This window comes from Micromesistius poutassou, assembly GCF_964030765.1.
Source record: "Micromesistius poutassou genome assembly, chromosome: 16".
Lineage (NCBI taxonomy): Eukaryota > Metazoa > Chordata > Actinopteri > Gadiformes > Gadidae > Micromesistius > Micromesistius poutassou.
The window spans coordinates 12,978,564-12,995,778 of NC_140286.1; the positions used below are offsets into that span (position 1 = coordinate 12,978,564).

The 17,215-nt window shown below is 46.1% G+C and overlaps 1 protein-coding gene across 1 annotated transcript; it reads left to right on the forward strand.

Annotated features, from left to right (window-relative positions):
- The first annotated feature begins 1,445 nt into the window (after positions 1–1,445).
- Positions 1,446–14,590, forward strand: pcmtd1 (protein-L-isoaspartate (D-aspartate) O-methyltransferase domain containing 1). The gene is made up of 6 exons (XM_084481233.1): positions 1,446–1,648; positions 7,429–7,919; positions 9,110–9,212; positions 9,560–9,731; positions 10,731–10,854; positions 11,758–14,590. The coding sequence occupies exons 2-6, from the start codon at positions 7,613–7,615 to the stop codon at positions 12,273–12,275; spliced, it is 1,224 nt and encodes a 407-aa protein (XP_084337359.1). The 5' UTR covers positions 1,446–1,648; positions 7,429–7,612; the 3' UTR covers positions 12,276–14,590.
- Positions 14,591–17,215: the final 2,625 nt, after the last annotated feature.

Consider the following 17,215-nt stretch of genomic DNA (forward strand, 5'->3'; position numbering starts at 1 on the left):
AGCTATAACTGTATTCATGTCTTTCTGAAAACGGTGAAAGGCCGACCAATTTTATTTGTTTAAGTAACACGTCCTATTAATGCAAACAAAATCAGACATCTATTTTGACAAAAAATAATGTAACAGCAAAAAAGCCAAATTATAGAAAATGTATGACCCTGTAGGCTATTTAATCCAAATATTCATTGATCTTTAAACTATTTATTATTTAATAGTACGGCTATAATAATTTATTTAGAAGTTATAATATTTAATTCCAATACTACACATTGTTTGCTCAGGAAGTTTTGTGAATAATATTTATTTTTCCCTGGTAGTATTTGATGTTTTGTAATGTGAAATTGTTTTTTTTTGTGGAATGAAATTAGTAAGATATCAAAGTGTACCGTATTTGCTTTTCTTTTACAATAAAATGTAATGATTTTTCAGTTGAAGTAGTTTGTAAATTGAAACTTCCTATTACTTTTACTATTTCATATTAAGCAGATATGCGGTGTGTTGTACAGTTTGTGTATGGTAGAAATAAACTTTTCAAACGCTTGAATGCCGTTTTATTTACTCTATTAATTATCCCATTTGACGTTTTTTAACCAAAGCGCCAAAGCGAAACTTTTCTTTAGGCGTTACCGCCACCTAGCGGTTAGGATTCAGACTGCATACACACAGGACAGAAAATAGAAAATGTGCACAATTATTTCACATACATTTACTATATTGAACTAAAAATGGGAAAATGATCTAGAAAAAATATATAAAGTGTGTGTTGCTTCTTCATTCACAACATAAACGATTTCTAATTTAAATGACCACAACACAACCGTCGTTTCTCACCTATCTTGTTGGCTCAATCAAGTAGACTTGATAAAATAAAAGTGGAAACTCAAATGAGCACCAACAAAACTTAATGAAGCCTAACCTTGACACAGATTAGTTGTGTTCTGGATGTGGCTCTTAAGTACTCACCTACTTTAGTGTATTAGGCTGTTTGCTAAGGTGTGATTCGATCAATGTGAGCTCATGCCGATAGCTGGAGTGGGGCCCGCCTCTCGCTTCATGGGTGGTTGGTATTTTGATCCCAAGGCCACAAGCTGCCATAGCAGTTTCTTTCTCACCATATTATTCCATTGCCCTACTTGAGGCAACTTGGATGTGTGTGTGTGTGTGTGTGTGTGTGTGTGTGTGTGTGTGTGTGTGTGTGTGTGTGTGTGTGTGTGTGTGTGTGTGCGCGCGCGCGTGTGTGTTTTACTATGAAGTATTACCAAAATTGTAATATATTAACGTTCAAGTATTTAACAATCCAGATTACATGATGATTGGGTAAGGGTAGGGGCACACGGACAGAAAGACCACAGCGGCAACAGCACGCCCCTAACTAAAACTGCAGACCACGTGATCTGTGTTTACATCCTCTCAGCTGTTATGTTCTTCTGCGTGGAAAAAAAAAATAAGAAAGAACAAATTGGTCGTCGGTGTCCTATACATTCACCTAACGAGCGATGTAAGTTAAAGAACTAATCCGCTATCTGTAGCCAGGCCTAAATCATTTACAACCAGCTCGCTGCTACACGCATCCGGGACCGACAGACAAACCAAACATTTCAGTCCAAGTGCGTCCATCAGTCGAGGGGAGTTGATCCAACGCGGAACGGTGAGTATTTCCACTTTTAGTTGTTAGTTTATTTTTGTGATCGCACGTCTTTGCGTTGAGGATTCATCCACTGCGATCGTGCAAAGTCAAAGCAGAAAACCCCCGGAGGAGAGCGGCTCTCTGCGCTGTGATCGCCGTCCCAGGAGCAGCAGAGCTGATTATCTAACCCGCTTTGTCTGTGCGGTGGACGGTGGCGCACTCAGGCCCGCCGCGGCTAAGCGCCTAGCCGCTCCCTCAGACCGCTCATTTGACTGAACCCATCCGCGTTTCTGCTCATAAAGTGTCAGGATGTCCCGGGACGAGTCCTGCCCTGGTCCGTGGTTCTTATGGCGCATGCATGGCCCACCGGAGAAGTGTTTTGTGCGGAAACTTGACGACCGAGCAAACGGGGGCGCAATTGTTTACAAGCAGCGAAGCGTCTGTGGTGGTGGTTGTGGTGGTGGAGAACCACACCGTGTGTGTGAGTGTGCGTGTGTGTGTGTGTGTGTTTTGGGACACTGAGACCCCGGACCACTTTGCCTCACTGACGTTTCGTCTCACGTTTGAAGTCGGACGAGTCACGGTTAAAGATTGAGGTCAATCGCACTGCTGTGAAACTGCCTTTTTAGTGGAAGAGTGAATATAAGCTGTTGAACGGTGCGCAAATGTTGTGGTTTACGCGCACAGTGGTGGCTTGATCGAGATGATCACCGTGTATCCGTCTGAACACGGGCGTTTAAACGACACATTATTCACAGAGATGGAAAATATCAGACAATGTTTCATGAAAACAATGTTTTTGTTTTGTTCCGAGCGTCACACGCAACGTGAAGCAGCTATTTTGCAAGATGATTGGTCGACAGGGCAGACTCTGTGTGGCAACTGTGGCACATGATCAGCCAATGACATGATTGGCTTAGGGATATGTCAGTCGTCAAAGGGGGGCGGGGCTTGCTTTGAAAGACAACAAGGGTCATGTCACGCACACTGCACAGAGCAACGCGATCACTGTGTGCACCAACTTTAGATCTTACCACGAATCAATTAGCAAGAAACAAACGTATAAAACAATGCATCCTGTGCTAAACGATGGCCAGCTTGGTATCTATTCGTGTCCATGCGTAGTATACTTCTGGGTATTGTCCCCATATCCGCATATCGTGTTGTTGTTATTGAATTTCAGCCATCGATTCGCAACATGATCCAAGCCTCGTCACCTAACAGGTGCAGCGGGTTGAAACCTGGGCTCTGTTCCAAAATGGTCCAGGGCCCGGGGCCCAGTGTGTATCCAGGCATAGACTGATGCCCTGGGTGAATTATCAGGATCAGAATCAGGATCAGAATTACTTTTATTATATCTTATTTTACAGTACACAAGAGTAAAATGCTTAGGCTTGGTTCCTCAACAGCCAAATAGCAGCAAACCATTCAAGATAACGTATAAGTAAAAATATGAATATGTAAAAAAGAAGTAGCAGCATAGATAACAATAATAAATAATAACAATAAAATAAAGTAAGTAATGATAAGAGAAGTCTTATTGTTAAGGGGTAGGCCTATACGTCATCCTTTGAATGTTACCTAACCATATGAGAACTATATAAAGTTAAACTTTTAAAAATGAAGTTGGTTAAGTTGTGTTGATTTTTTTTTGGCAGAATATTTCCTTTATTTAGACTGGCACAAGGCCGGGGCACGCAGCCTTTACTTGGTATCTTCGCTGCCTCCATTATCTCCATGTCTATCTCCCCAATGCCACCCTTCATTCTTCCCTCATTCTACTAATGCGTTTTCTTCCTGCTGTCTGGTTCTTTACCTCTTCTCTACCTTTGGCTGTCTGAATCTCTCTCTGTATCCTTGGTGCCATTCAAAAGTCTTCAGTAGATATATCCAAGTGAGTAGGCACTGGATTAGGTTTGTTTTAAGATAAACTAAGTGTGAAGTTGGTCTGGATGAGTGTGTTCAACTTTGCACATGGTGTGCCAAATCATTCTCAAACCAAAACACGTGGAAACATGAGGGAAGATGTTATGTACTGCAGAAATGCTGGCTCCACTGGCCGGAACAGAGCTAGTTATTCATTGGAAACTTGGAAAAGTAGAGTGTCTCTCCAAGAGAAAACTACAGGCCTATATTTCTGGCAAGAATTAATTGATTTACTTTTACCAGATCATTTTACCAGATCGAATTAGCTAAAAACAAGTACAGTAGTTTTAGTTGTTCCATCATCACTGGCCTAAACTTTTGCTTCTATGCAATATCCTTGTCTAGGTTCAAGCATCTGGACCGTAACCTTAATATAATTACAACTAGTTATGACTCTGAAAACCAAAACACTAACTAGTACAATGGTTCTCTATTACAACGGCTTTTAAAACTGTCCCAATCGCCCTCTGAAACCATGCTGGATGATGTGAAAACAAATTAATAAAACAAAACCAGATCATTATCATCAACGTTTTTTATTGATTGTGTTACACAGAAACATCGCATTCGTCGTTCTATCAAAACTTAGTGAAACACATTAGCCGTGACCCTGCCAGTTCCCACACCTCAGGTTCAGCCGAGTCTAGCCCCTGTCTGACGCCGGCTCCGCCCTCCAGGTTACATCAGACGCGTTATGTCATGCGGTATCACAGCTAGGACAGCTATCAGGTGCCGCAGTAAAGGGCTGCACAGCTCAACCATCCCCCTCGCCCTCCTGTCCCCGTCACGGTGTGAAGTCGGCCCCGCTAACTCTTGCTGGCAGGCGGGCCGGGCCTTCCAAGGGCAGCCTGTGCACAGTCTGGTCACCTCAATATCTGTGTGTATGTCCCTCACAGAGGCCACTGTAGAGTTGGGTCTGTGGGGCCCTCACTGTAGAGTTGGGTCCGTGGGGCCCTCACTGTAGAGTTGGGTCCGTGGGGCCCTCACTGTAGAGTTGGGTCTGTGGGGCCCTCACTGTAGAGTTGGGTCCGTGGGGCCCTCACTGTAGAGTTGGGTCTGTGGGGCCCTCACTGTAGAGTTGGGTCTGTGGGGCCCTCACTGTAGAGTTGGGTCTGTGGGGCCCTCACTGTAGAGTTGGGTCTGTGGGGCCCTCACTGTAGAGTTGGGTCTGTGGGGCCCCTCACTGTAGAGTTGGGTCTGTGGGGCCCTCACTGTAGAGTTGGGTCTGTGGGGCCCTCACTGTAGAGTTGGGTCTGTGGGGCCCTCACTGTAGAGTTGGGTCTGTGGGGCCCTCACTGTGGAGTTGGGTCTGTGGGGCCCTCACAGTAGAGTTGGGTCTGTGGGGCCCTCACAGTAGAGTTGGGTCTGTGGGGCCCTCACAGTAGAGTTGGGTCTGTGGGGCCCTCACAGTAGAGTTGGGTCTGTGGGGCCCCTCACTGTAGAGTTGGGTCTGTGGGGCCCCTCACTGTAGAGTTGGGTCTGTGGGGTCCTCACTGTAGAGTTGGGTCTGTGGGGCCCTCACTGTAGAGTTGGGTCTGTGGGGCCCTCACAGAGGCCACTGTCCAGTGGGATCAGCGGGTTTAGACCGCAGAGAGGATCGAAGGGACCCACGCCTGACATGCAAAGCAGTGCGAAAAACCTTCAAACATCCGTGGTCATATCAGTTAAACATGGAGGAGTAGAGGGAAGTTTGTTGTGTTTGTGGCGTAAGGTGGATCACAGCTATAAATATACAGCTAGAAACTGTTATTTACTTAATTGGCAGAGATGTTCCTTGTAATGCGATTCTCATTTGGTTTTGCAGTCTATTGCCTATCTTAAGTCACAAAGTGCTGACTGAAGTTTACAATTGTTCCCATGGCTGGAGTGTAGCGGTCTGCAGACGGATCCACCTGTCGAAACAGAGGACAGATGAGGAAAGGTCAATTATTAACACATGTGCAGACTCCAACCGATTGGGTGACACAGTCAACACGTTTCTATTCAGTGTAGTTAGTGAACAAGGCTGTTGTTTGGACTGGTTATCACCGGTTAGTACTCTGAACTCCATTAGCTAGCATTCAGCTAGCATTAAGCTAATCGAGCAAAGTATGGGAGAGGTGGTCAGAGACTGTTGTAGCTGGTGATATTACTAGAGAGAGAGCATGTGTTGTTGTTGGCATGGGTTGTGTTTCTGGGAACTGGCGGTAAGGCTGCCTGATTAGTGTGTTTTCAACAAGTTGGCTCCAACCTGAGCAATTAGTGTGCTCAGTTTGAGCAGACTGGTGTGGGGCCATTCCCGTCACACTGGTGTTCAGAGGGATGGAGAGAGGTTGTGACTGGCCACCATTTTCTGTATGATTGGATGCATATTGCAGGCGGCAAATATGTACATCTCTCTATTTTTTCTTGTGGATGTGTGTCTTTCCCCTACGAAGATGTCAGCCCCAAGTCTTGTGCTCTGTTATGCAGAGAAAATTATTCAGTCTCACCTAACTTTAAACAAAATAATAATTCAAATTCTGCGTTTCTTGGTGCAGAAACGGGTGAAAATAGTTGATTTGATTGCGCTGGATAGAAGTTGGAGCTACCTCATGGCTTTCGGCCTTCCCTAAAGGACTTATCGCCAAACGTTGTTCTGTTTTTGTCTGGGTGTCCATGGCAAATGTGATTACACTTGAAGTATACCGAAGGGCCAATAACTGGGACTTACTTATTTATTTACTTGTAATCCACACTACCAGCCAGATGGGGGCGCTTTTGAGCCAAACAAACCTCCACTCAGAAACAACCACCGCAACTAAACCTGATCATCGTGAGGAGCTGGGGGGGCTGGGTAGATTGGGGTTAGGATGAAACAAACGACCACATTACCTGTAAATATGAAGGTGAATCAATGATGATGGCTGTTGATGATGGCTCCTGAGAATGCCGGTGATAAGCACCCAGTGAAAAATGGCTGCGACGCTGTTTCTGACTCCAGCTCCAGTCGCGTCAGCTCGTCTGAGGAGATGCTGGGAGAGGGTGCATTCAAGGCTCCAGCTGCTGCTGCTTCCCACGATAAGCCCGTTGCACTTTGATAAAAAGGCTCATGTTTGTTTAATGAATACATACTACAACCGAATAAGGGCAACAGTTTCTTATTCTTCTAAACGATCCTTAATTACTAAGCAGGCTAATGTATTTTTAATTCCGCTCCCCGTGTTCCTGCTGTGTTTCTCAGAGCCGGCGGCGTCCTACTAAACTGATTTATGTCGATATAGGCCTGCTGATTAATACATGTGTAGGTCTATGTGCTTACAATGTACATGCATATGCAAACAGTATGTATACAATCCATTGCTCATATACTTGGAACAACATGTCAACATTGGAACAACATTATATATATATATATATATATATATATATATATATTCTTGCGGGTTGAAAAATGACTTGTTCTCTCTAGTAGCTGTTTCTGTCCTCAGGGCAAAATCCAATTCAAAAACACAGTTCCATTTATTTTCCCAGCCAGCTCTTTTGTTTTCCCCCTCCTCTCGCTTTCAGATTCATAGACAAAAAAGTCTGCCTGCATGCTGACTGTAATCCCCAGCCGGTGTTTAGAGCGAGCGGACGCCGATGTGAACGCAGGGCCTTGACTTGACCTGTTCTCCCCTCTCCTCCTTCTCTTCCCTCTCTCCTCCCTCTCCCCGTTCTCTTCCTTCTCTCCCCCTCTCTCCCTCTCTCCTCCCTCACTCCCTTCTCTCCCTTCTTCCCCCTCTCTCTCCTCTCTCCCCCCTCTATCCATTCTCCTCCTCTCTTCCCCCTCCTCCCTGTCTCCCCTCTCCTCCCTCTCCTCTCCCCCCCCCCCCCCCCCCCCCTTCTCTCCTCTCTCCCCCTCTCTCCCCTCCTAGATGTCCTGGACACGGTTGTGGTCTGAACTTCCTCCGCTGCAGTAGCACCACCGACCCCCCCCCCCCCGGTCTCCCCAGGATCCATGACCTTGTGAGACACACCCCCTCACCCACCATCCCCCTCACCCACCACCACCACCACCACCACCACCACATCTACACCCACCATCCACCCAGCTCCACCATGGGCGGAGCTGTGAGCGCCGGCGAGGACAACGACGACCTGATCGACAACCTGAAGGAGGCGCAGTACATCCGCACGGAGCGGGTGGAGCGGGCCTTCCGCGCCATCGACCGCGGCGACTACTACCTGGACGAGTACCGCGACAACGCCTACAAGGACCTGGCCTGGAAGCACGGCAACATCCACCTGTCGGCGCCCTGCATCTACTCGGAGGTGATGGAGGCGCTGAGGCTGCAGCCCGGCCTCTCCTTCCTCAACCTGGGCAGCGGGACGGGCTACCTCAGCACCATGGTGGGCCTCATCGTAGGTAGGTGCAGGGGGGCTGCTGGGGGTGGTGCTGGTGGTGGTGGTGGTGGTGGTGGTGGTGGTGGTGGTGTTGTTGAGGTGGTTACATTCAGGGCGTTTAGCAGATACTTTTATCCAAAGCGACCTACAATGAGTACATTTGTCTAAAGAAAGAGAAACGACAATATATCGCTGTCGGTACAGTTAGGATGTTCATAGAAAGTGCCAAGCACTCACAATTTTTAGGTTAAACCATTCCCTCTAGACAACAAAGATAGCTAGGATAAGATGCTACACGATGCTCAGTACTATTTTGTGGTGCAATGACGTACAACATAAGATTAGTGCATACATTATGTGCAAGGACGTACAACATACAATAAGTGCATAAGAGGGGTGTGGGGGGGGTGGTGAGGTCCCTCCCGGTGGTGTTTTACTGGTGTTTGGTGTGATGTTACGGAGGCAGGGTGGGTGTTTTGTGGATGAGAGAAGAGTGCCTCCCAGCTGGTAAGCCGGCGCCGCTGATAGTATTCATTATTGATTGGAAAGACAACAACAACTCCGCTATGAGTCTGAGAGCTCTGGAGAGGGCTCATAGCTTCTGCCCTCTTTTAAATCTGTTTTAGTTCATGTGTTTTATTTACTTTTGGTACCAGACCTTTGTCAGACAATGTTGGAGTCATTTTGGTCGTAAACATGATCATATGGTTTTGCAGTCCAAGTCCCCTGTATACATTTGGCAGACACTTAAATCCAAAGCTACTTACAATAAGCACATTTCTGAGAAGAAAGACAAACGACAATATATCGCTGTCTGTAAGGATGCTCATAAAACCAAGTGGCAAGCATTTACAATTGTTCAGTTAACCCATTCACCGTTTACAACAATACAATAGCTAGGATAAGATGCTACACAATGCTAAATACTATTTTTAATTGCAAGGACGTACAACATACAAAAAGTGCGTAAGATAGGTGTACCTCTGCACCAAAGTCCTCAGTTGGCTTCTTTAACACGCAGGATTCAATATTGTGTGCAGAAACGAGCTCTCACGACTCTTCACGACGGTATAAACAATAACCTCTTACACAACCTCTTCAATGGAAACTAATTTCCATCGTAAACACAGGCCTGTACACGGTTCTGCGCCGCGCGCCTCAAGGTGGCGCTCCGGTTCTGAAGCCCCCGACAATGTGTTTGCGTTTCTGAAGGGCCTTTCGGCGTGAACCACGGCGTCGAACTCCACAAGGACGTGGTGGAGTACGCCCGCGAGAAGCTGGAGGACTTCATAAAGAACAGCGACAGCTTCGACAAGTGAGTACGCACTTTTGTGTGACGCCTCGCGCGCCGTGGGACGGAGGGTTAGCCACCAAGTGCTAGCGGCGCCAGCGCTAGCTCATCGCCTGGGGGGTTTCTTGCTTCCCTTTTTTTTAACGTTTGCGGCTTCCCCTCCCATTAAGACCTGCTAATTCAATGAATCAAATGTGTTGCATGCTTTTAAAATTTGATTACATTATTTTTAATTCTCTCGCAGTTAAACCGGTTAGCCGTGTGAAACTGGATTTCCCATTTTGGCGGGAAAGTATTTAGCATTTTTTTTTAATACTTTTTATTCTTTTTAATTCAACGTTTCATTCCACCGTTCTGCTCTCCGGTTGCAGGTTCGAGTTCTGCGAGCCCGTGTTCGTGGTGGGGAACTGCCTGGAGATCTCCACCGACAGCCACCAGTACGACCGCATCTACTGCGGGGCGGGCGTGCAGAAGGACCACGAGAACTACATGAAAGTGCTGCTGAAGGTCGGGGGCGTCCTGGTCATGCCCATAGAGGACCAGGTAAGTGGGGGGACCCGGGGGGGGGGGGGGCGGGGGGGGGGGGGGGCTCCTTGAATAACGCTCCCGTAAAGCCCGGCAGTCATCGATACTCATGATGCCGACCCGAACAGAGGGCCGCGGCGGAAGGGCTTGGGGCCGGCGAGGCTTGTTATGGAACGCTCCTCATGCATTATTGAAGCTCCGCCGCTCGTGGACCTCTGCGGCGCAGCGAATGGAAAACAGGAGAGTGTATTAAAAATATATTTCAGATTTCATTCCTCTCCCTTTTTTCTCGCGAACGGAAAATGTTAAACGCTGGAGTGTATCCACGCCCGTGGGGTTCAGGTGAAAGGTTACGCAGCGCACGGCGAGGCACAATTGGTACACAATGCGCTGCGCTGTGCGGCTCCAATACGAGTCTTTATTTAAACCCGACGGGGGCCGTAAAGCCTGAGATGTCGGGGTACCGGGGCGGCTTGATCTCACGTCGTGTATCTTGCCTACGACCCTTTGGAAGAGCGCGCATCAAAGGGGGCCTCCCTGGGCTCTGATTGGATGCGCCCTAAGCCTTTGAAAGGATGATGAAAAACGTCCCCTGCAGCCATTAGAAGGAGGGAGTGCAGATTGGACCGGCGTTTTATCTTTAGTATACCTTGGTTTTCTACTGTACCGTTGTGTTCTGTCTTCCTTCAGAATAGCAAGACAAATCACTTGTATGGGTATTACCCGCCTGGCAATAAATCATGTTGTGACATAAAATAGTAGTAATAGTAGTTGTGACATAAAATAATGATAAAATGAGTCGAATTTAGGTCAAAGCTTCCATTTCATCCCCAAGCCGTCTGTCAAGACGGACACACACACACACACACACACACACACACACACACACACACACACACACACACACACACACACACACACACACACACACACACACACACACACACACACACACACACACACACACACACTGTCTGTATTTTGTGATTCATGGTGAGTGTGTTGTCTTGTCTCTAGCTGACCCAGATTACCAGGACCGGCCAGTGCACATGGGAGAGTAAAAACATCTTAGCCGTGTCCTTCGCTCCCCTTGTTCAGCAGAGCAGAGCTGATGGAGACAAACCTGATTCTGTCCAACTGCGTGAGTTTAACATTACTCTCTCCTCTCTCTCTCTCTCTCTCTCTCCATCCTCCTCTCCTCCTTGGCCAGGCCAGGACGTATCTCGCCCGCCCAAGTGTTGTGTCGTTATTTTATCTTCCAAAAAAACGCTGCATTCAAATCAAGACGGATTCAAACCTCGATCGAGATGTGTGGTTCGACTGACGCTACATAGACCCTCCCTTAATGCACCGGAGCCCCACAGATGAGGTCCTAACGTCGTTCTTAGTACGAGTTATCGTTCTGTTTTCCAACGTTGTCCCTCTCAGAGGATCATCCATTGTGAGCGACACTAATGATACCTGATGCTCTCTCCCCTCTCCTCCCTCTACTCCCTCTCTCCTCCCTCCCTCTTTCCCCTCTCCTCCCTCTCTCCTCTCCTCCCTCTCTCCTCCCTCCCTCTTTCCCCTCTCCACCCTCTCTCTCCTCTCCTCCCTCTTTTCCACTCTCGCCCCTCTCGTCTCTCTCTCCCCCCTCTCCTCTCTCTCTCCCCCCTCTCTTCCCTCCCCCTCTCCACCCTCTCTCTCCTCTCCTCCCTCTTTTCCTCTCTCGCCCCTCTCCCCCCTCCCTCTCCCCTCTCCTCTCTCTCTCCCCCCTCCTCCCTCTCTCCCCTCTCTTGCCCCTCCCTCCCTCTCTCCCCTCTCCTCTCTTTTCTTCTCCCTCTCCTCGCTCTCTCTCCCCTTCCCTCCCCTCTCTCCCATCACTCCCCTCTGTCCCTCTCTCCAATCTCCTTCTCCTCCCTCTCACCCTCTCCCCTCCCGTCCCACCAAGTCCGTCATTCTTCTTCACGCCTTGTGTCCGTCGCTTTGAGGGGGCGACACCAACGGCATAACCACGTCCGTCTTTCTTCTTCACGCCTCTTATATGTTCGCTGGTGACCTGCAGCCCCGCTGAGTGTCCGCAGCCTCCAGGACCTGTCCCGCGTCTACATCCGCCGCACGCTGCGGGGCCTGGGGGCCGGCGGCGGCGGCGAGGGCCGGGAGGCGGGGCCAACGCGGAGGGCCCCGCCGCAGAAGCGCAAGCGGCAGCGGCGGTGCAGGCGGCGTCGAGTCAACGCCTACGTCTTCGTCGGCAACCAGCTGATCCCCCAGACGATGGAGAGCGAGGAGGACGAGGAGGAGGAGGAGGAAGGGGGGGTGATGGTGGTGGGGGGGCGGCAGGCGGAGGAGGAGGTGGTGGAGCAGCAGCACAGGAAGCTGAGCGGCTGCGGGGAGGAGGGGGTGGAGGAGGAGGCCACGGCGTTGGAGGAGGAGGAGGATGAGGAGGAGGTGGGAGGGGACAGGATGAGAGATATTGGCGAGGTGGAGATCCTGAAGCAGGCGAACGTGTTAAGAGACCAAATCATGGCGCTGCCGCTGCCTGAGTCGCTGAAGGCCTATCTGCTGTATCACCGGGAGAAGTAGCCCCCACACATAGCGTCTCACCCCTGCTGAGTGTCTCTCTCTCTCTCTCTCTCTCTCTCTCTCTCTCTCTCTCTCTCTCTCTCTCTCTCTCTCTCACCTTCTTCTGTTGTTCAGTACAAATGTAGCATTATTTCCATTCCAGTCCAGGTGGGGAACCCCACGATGGAGAAACACTTTGTAGTACTTACGTCTTTTGGATACTAATGCGAGGTCATCGTGGCAGGTTCCTGACATTTACGTTTTGTTTTGTTTTTTTATTTCAAACATGGAAACGATGAACAAAGAAGAGAAGAGACCTCTTGCATAATGTGAACAGGGTGGTGGATTCATATTTGGTATGAACGATGATGGAATGACTCTGCAGGAATGATTCAAGGTGAAAACATGATTCTTATATATTTGTTAAGAATACCATCATGGGAATAATCAAGAGACTGAATGCACCTTTTCTAGACACGTGAATTTATATCTGGCCATGGACAGACGCTCAACTGTGCAGAAAGACTTAAATCGAACCCTTGTTTTGCATTACCTGAGAGCGGCTTAAAGTACTGTGTTATGGTATAATCAGCAATTAATTTTCAGGTCCACATACACACAGCGTGAGAATGAGGTCACGTCAGCTTATATTTTCCCTTCTATTCTCTCTTTCTATTGTTTAGCCCGCCTGTAAGTGACTGGCGTTTAAGTACTGGTGATTATGAATCTGAGGCTTCCGCCTTCGTCTGAGCGTTGAGGCACAGATTGACCTTTCGTGGTTTTTATTTTTTTTTGTTTGCTGAGCCAAATAATAATAAAAAAAATCATAATCAGAGCAATGATGGAATCGTGGGTTAAGGTTCTCCTTTTGCTTCTCCGCTAGCTTTAATAAAAAAAATAATAATAAATGCGATTTCAGGGCATGACTCCCAATTGCACACCGAGTGATTTAAAATGTTCTGACAGGCGAAAAAGTCCCTGACACCCTTTTCTATTCAAATGATGCAAAATCATCTTAATGGCCGATTTTGAAGCCTTTTGTAGTCTGGACAGCAGATGTGTCCAAACCATGCACCTTATTATTCATTCTGACATTTAAAAGAAAAACAAGGCGCCACTTTTTCGACGGAGGGGGCCTCATTTGTACTGCGGAATGAGAACGAGGACGTGTATGGATGTGAGTACAGAACTCTCTGGGCGCTGATGAGAGCTCTTTAGTGTCCAGCGTCACCAATCACAGACGGACGACAGGTGGCGCCGCTCTGTGGCACACAGTCCATTTATCCAATCGATCCCAAAGTCAACATTCCACACCATCAACGATGGCACATGACACACCACTGACAGATGTCATGTTTCATTTGTGTATATGCTCTTCTTTTTGTAAAACTTCTTCCTTTTGACTTGCTTCATTTAATAGTGGTTGTGGTGGTGGTGGTGGTGGTAGTAGTGGTGGTAAAAAATGCTGAGTTGAATGTTATGTTATGAATTAACCGGTATAAAAGCGGTGTAGGTGTATGGACGCCACGTGCTTTATGCATCACGTATAAGTTGCGTTCGGTTCGTTCTAGCGCCCCCTTTGGCTGTACTGTATATTGACACTGGGAAATCATGTCTGTGTACTGTAGATGGATTCTACTGCTGTTTTGTTCAAGAGATTCACACATTAGTACTCATTTGCTCTTGATGAATTGACGTGTGCGTTTCTTTGGGTTTGTAATGAATGGGTTTTAATTATGGCGGTGGTGTAGTGTGTGTGTGTGTGTGTGTGTGTGTGTGTGTGTGTGTGTGTGTGTGTGTGTGTGTGTGTGTGTGTGTGTGGTTTGCGTGTAGGCTACGTGTATGCCAACATGTATGTGTATGCAAACATGTAGGCCAACACGTGTTTGTGAATTTTGTTATGTTTTAGGGGTTGGTCTTTTTCTTCCAGATTTTGAACTCTGTGGAAAGCTTTTCACATTAGCAATAACAATTTCCTTTATACGATTAACAATCACCACTAACAACTAAATTGATTTTTATAACGTTAATTGATGATGCCGTGATTAAAGTACAATTTTATATATATTTACGCAATTACAAAGTCCTATATCACAAGTTGCGATTGTCTTTTTTAGTTGAGATTAGAGAGGCTTTGGTTAAGACTTTCCTCCCCCCTTTGCACCAATTGGGTAGGATTGATTATAAATTGGCACTCGATGAAGTCTAGTTCCTTGTACCAAGCCAAAAGAGTCCTGTCATTGATCAGGGCAATGCTGATTACCTTAGTGTGCAGTTCATTTAGAAATGGTGTTGTTCCTCTGTATGTGTTTGACACAAAATAAAGGTCACAATCACATCGTAGCCGCTCTGTGTTATTGACTTTTTCATTGTATTGTAGTGTTCCTGGGTTTCGTGTGTGGGGGAAACTATTGACTTCATGCTGACTTGTGTTGATGGAATCAAGAGTTCATGAGAAAAAACGACAGATTTATCTTCTTAGAGGGAGAGGAAAGACTGTTTTGTAGGGTTTGTTTGTATTTGGATGCTGCTGAGAGAGAATATTACTTGGGCAAGTAATATTAACTACTAATTAACTACTAATTAAGATTTACTGCAATGTTATTGCAGTAAGAAGCATCCAATTAACTATTAACTCAGTTAATAAACTTCAACATCATCATTTTTAGTAATTTACGAATGTATGTAGGTAAATGATTACTTGTATGCAAGGTAATGTGTCTTATGTATGTATTGTATTAATTTATACATTTGTATACATTAGGGTTAACCCTAGCCCTAACATGAATTAATACCTTAGTTAACATGAACACCATAAGTAAACGTTAACACCGTTAGTATTTTTTTTTACTAGGCCATTAATTAACTGTTAGTTAGATAATGGGTATTACTGCATAAAGTAATGTCCATTCATTGTTAATTATTGCACCCTTATTGTAAAGTGCTGCCAAGTATAAAAACGTTTTTTATTTGGTCACTACCAGTAAGATGTATAGCCTACTTACTTAGTTTAAACACAGGAACACCCCCAAAATATACAAGTCATACACTTTGCCTTATGATCATTCTCCCGGTTTCATCTCGATGACAAGCAGGCCCGGGCTTATAAAACGTCTCATTTATTAAGTTATTACACAACATATTTGTTAATAAAACAGGTGTAATCAGCAAAAAAATAAGTCCTCTTGATCCTCGTGTTCTAAGGTGGATGCAATCAAGATAGTTTTAAAGCACATAAAGCATCTCTCAGACTTTGTCTTTGCATAGACTCCGCACACACCACCACCACTCCTCTCTCCACTGACACACACATGGTGTCAGCTCAACACGCACACATGAAGCACTTTGCTGAATCTATTTCATTTTCCATTTGCTGGAGGTCACCCATCCGTGATCCCCCCCTCTCTCCTCTTCTTCTAATGTTTAACTTTAGGCCTACTTTAGGATATGGAAGGTAAGAGGCATGACTAACTACGCTAATTGACAGCAGTTGCTTCTGAAACACGGCAGGATTTTTAGGTTTGCTCGTCACAAAACATAGTTCCGGATGGTGCGGACGTGTTTATAAAAACCCTCCCCCACCTCGCGGGAGGCTCGCGGCGCTACGAACCCTTCCGCGCGGGGCGTCTCTCAACCACCACACCGACATGCCAACAGTTTCTTTATTTTTCCATGTAATAACTATTTTTCACTATGTACAAGCTGAATTGAAAAAGTTAAGATATGTATAAAATACACGGGAGTCATTTGTTCACCTCGGTATGTGAGGTGAAGGATAGTAGGTAGGAGGATAAATGCTACCTTGGAACTGGTGCACCACAAATTAACTGAATTCCATAATCCCGAATGGCAATCCGTCAAGCCATCCCGATAAATCGTTATGCTTTCGAGTTAATTTGAATGACGGTGTTTATTTACATAATCAACGGTGATGAAAATCCCCAGCAGGTGTCTACATTTTTTTTCGAACCAAAATCATTTTTAGATGTATTTTTATAAATGGATAGGCTACAGACAGTTTTCATGTAGCCATCCTTTGTGACCGTGTTAATACACTGGCTGCAATTCACTTAAACCCACGTTGCTGTGAATTCATACTGGTGGTTTCTGTTCTGACACTTATCACATCACTGTATGAGGGTATGGAGATGATCTGGTCGATGGTTTTACCTGATTGGACAAACTCCCAGATTGGATTCCTTTTAATCAAAGCAACACACACACACACACACACACACACACACACACACACACACACACACACACACACACACACACACACACACACACACACACACACACACACACACACGATTAATGTGATAGAATTTAACTTTGATGTTCATTTGAGTGTGAAATAATAGTTAGAAGGTTCTTCATTGTAAGCTTACACGCCCTTCTTTGACCCAAAGAGAAAAAGAAAAAAAGAAAACAAGAAAACAAGTCTAATTGAAAACAAAGTCAAAACATTGTGGTCATTATTTAGATGAATTGCTGTTTTAACCGTGAAAGAAGAGATTGATTTTGGCATCTAGATACTGAACATCTAATTTAATTGTGTTTCTATAAATTTAAAAGGATACTGTATAAGAAAATTACCTTTTGATTTCGCCTGAAGCAACAAACGCAACACAAAGAGAACACATTATAATACCTGCATTTCACAATGTGATTCCAAGAACAAACATTCAATTAATTTAGTCTGGCAAGTATGTAAAGCTACATATTTCATCTACAAGCATACGAGCAGTAAAACCATAGCTAGAGACCCATCCCGTCGGGGGAACACAGTGGTAAAAAGCAGGATGGAGGAAACATAGAAAATAACACTTCCCCGTGCGAGACACACAGTTATTCAGCGTCCACTTTGATGCGTAGGGCCACAAAGACACTCCAGCCGCAAAGAGTGTTCTCCCGAGAGGAAAGAGTGTCATTTTATATCCAGAGGAGGATAAAGTCTC

Coding starts and splice junctions, on each gene's coding strand:
- pcmtd1 (XM_084481233.1), top strand. CDS start 7,613: ATGGGCGGAGCTGTGAGCGCCGGCGAGGACAACGACGACCTGATCGAC. Junction 7,920..9,109: donor CATGGTGGGCCTCATCGTAG/GTAGGTGCAGGG, acceptor GCGTTTCTGAAG/GGCCTTTCGGCGTGAACCAC. Junction 10,855..11,757: donor ACCTGATTCTGTCCAACTGC/GTGAGTTTAACA, acceptor GGTGACCTGCAG/CCCCGCTGAGTGTCCGCAGC.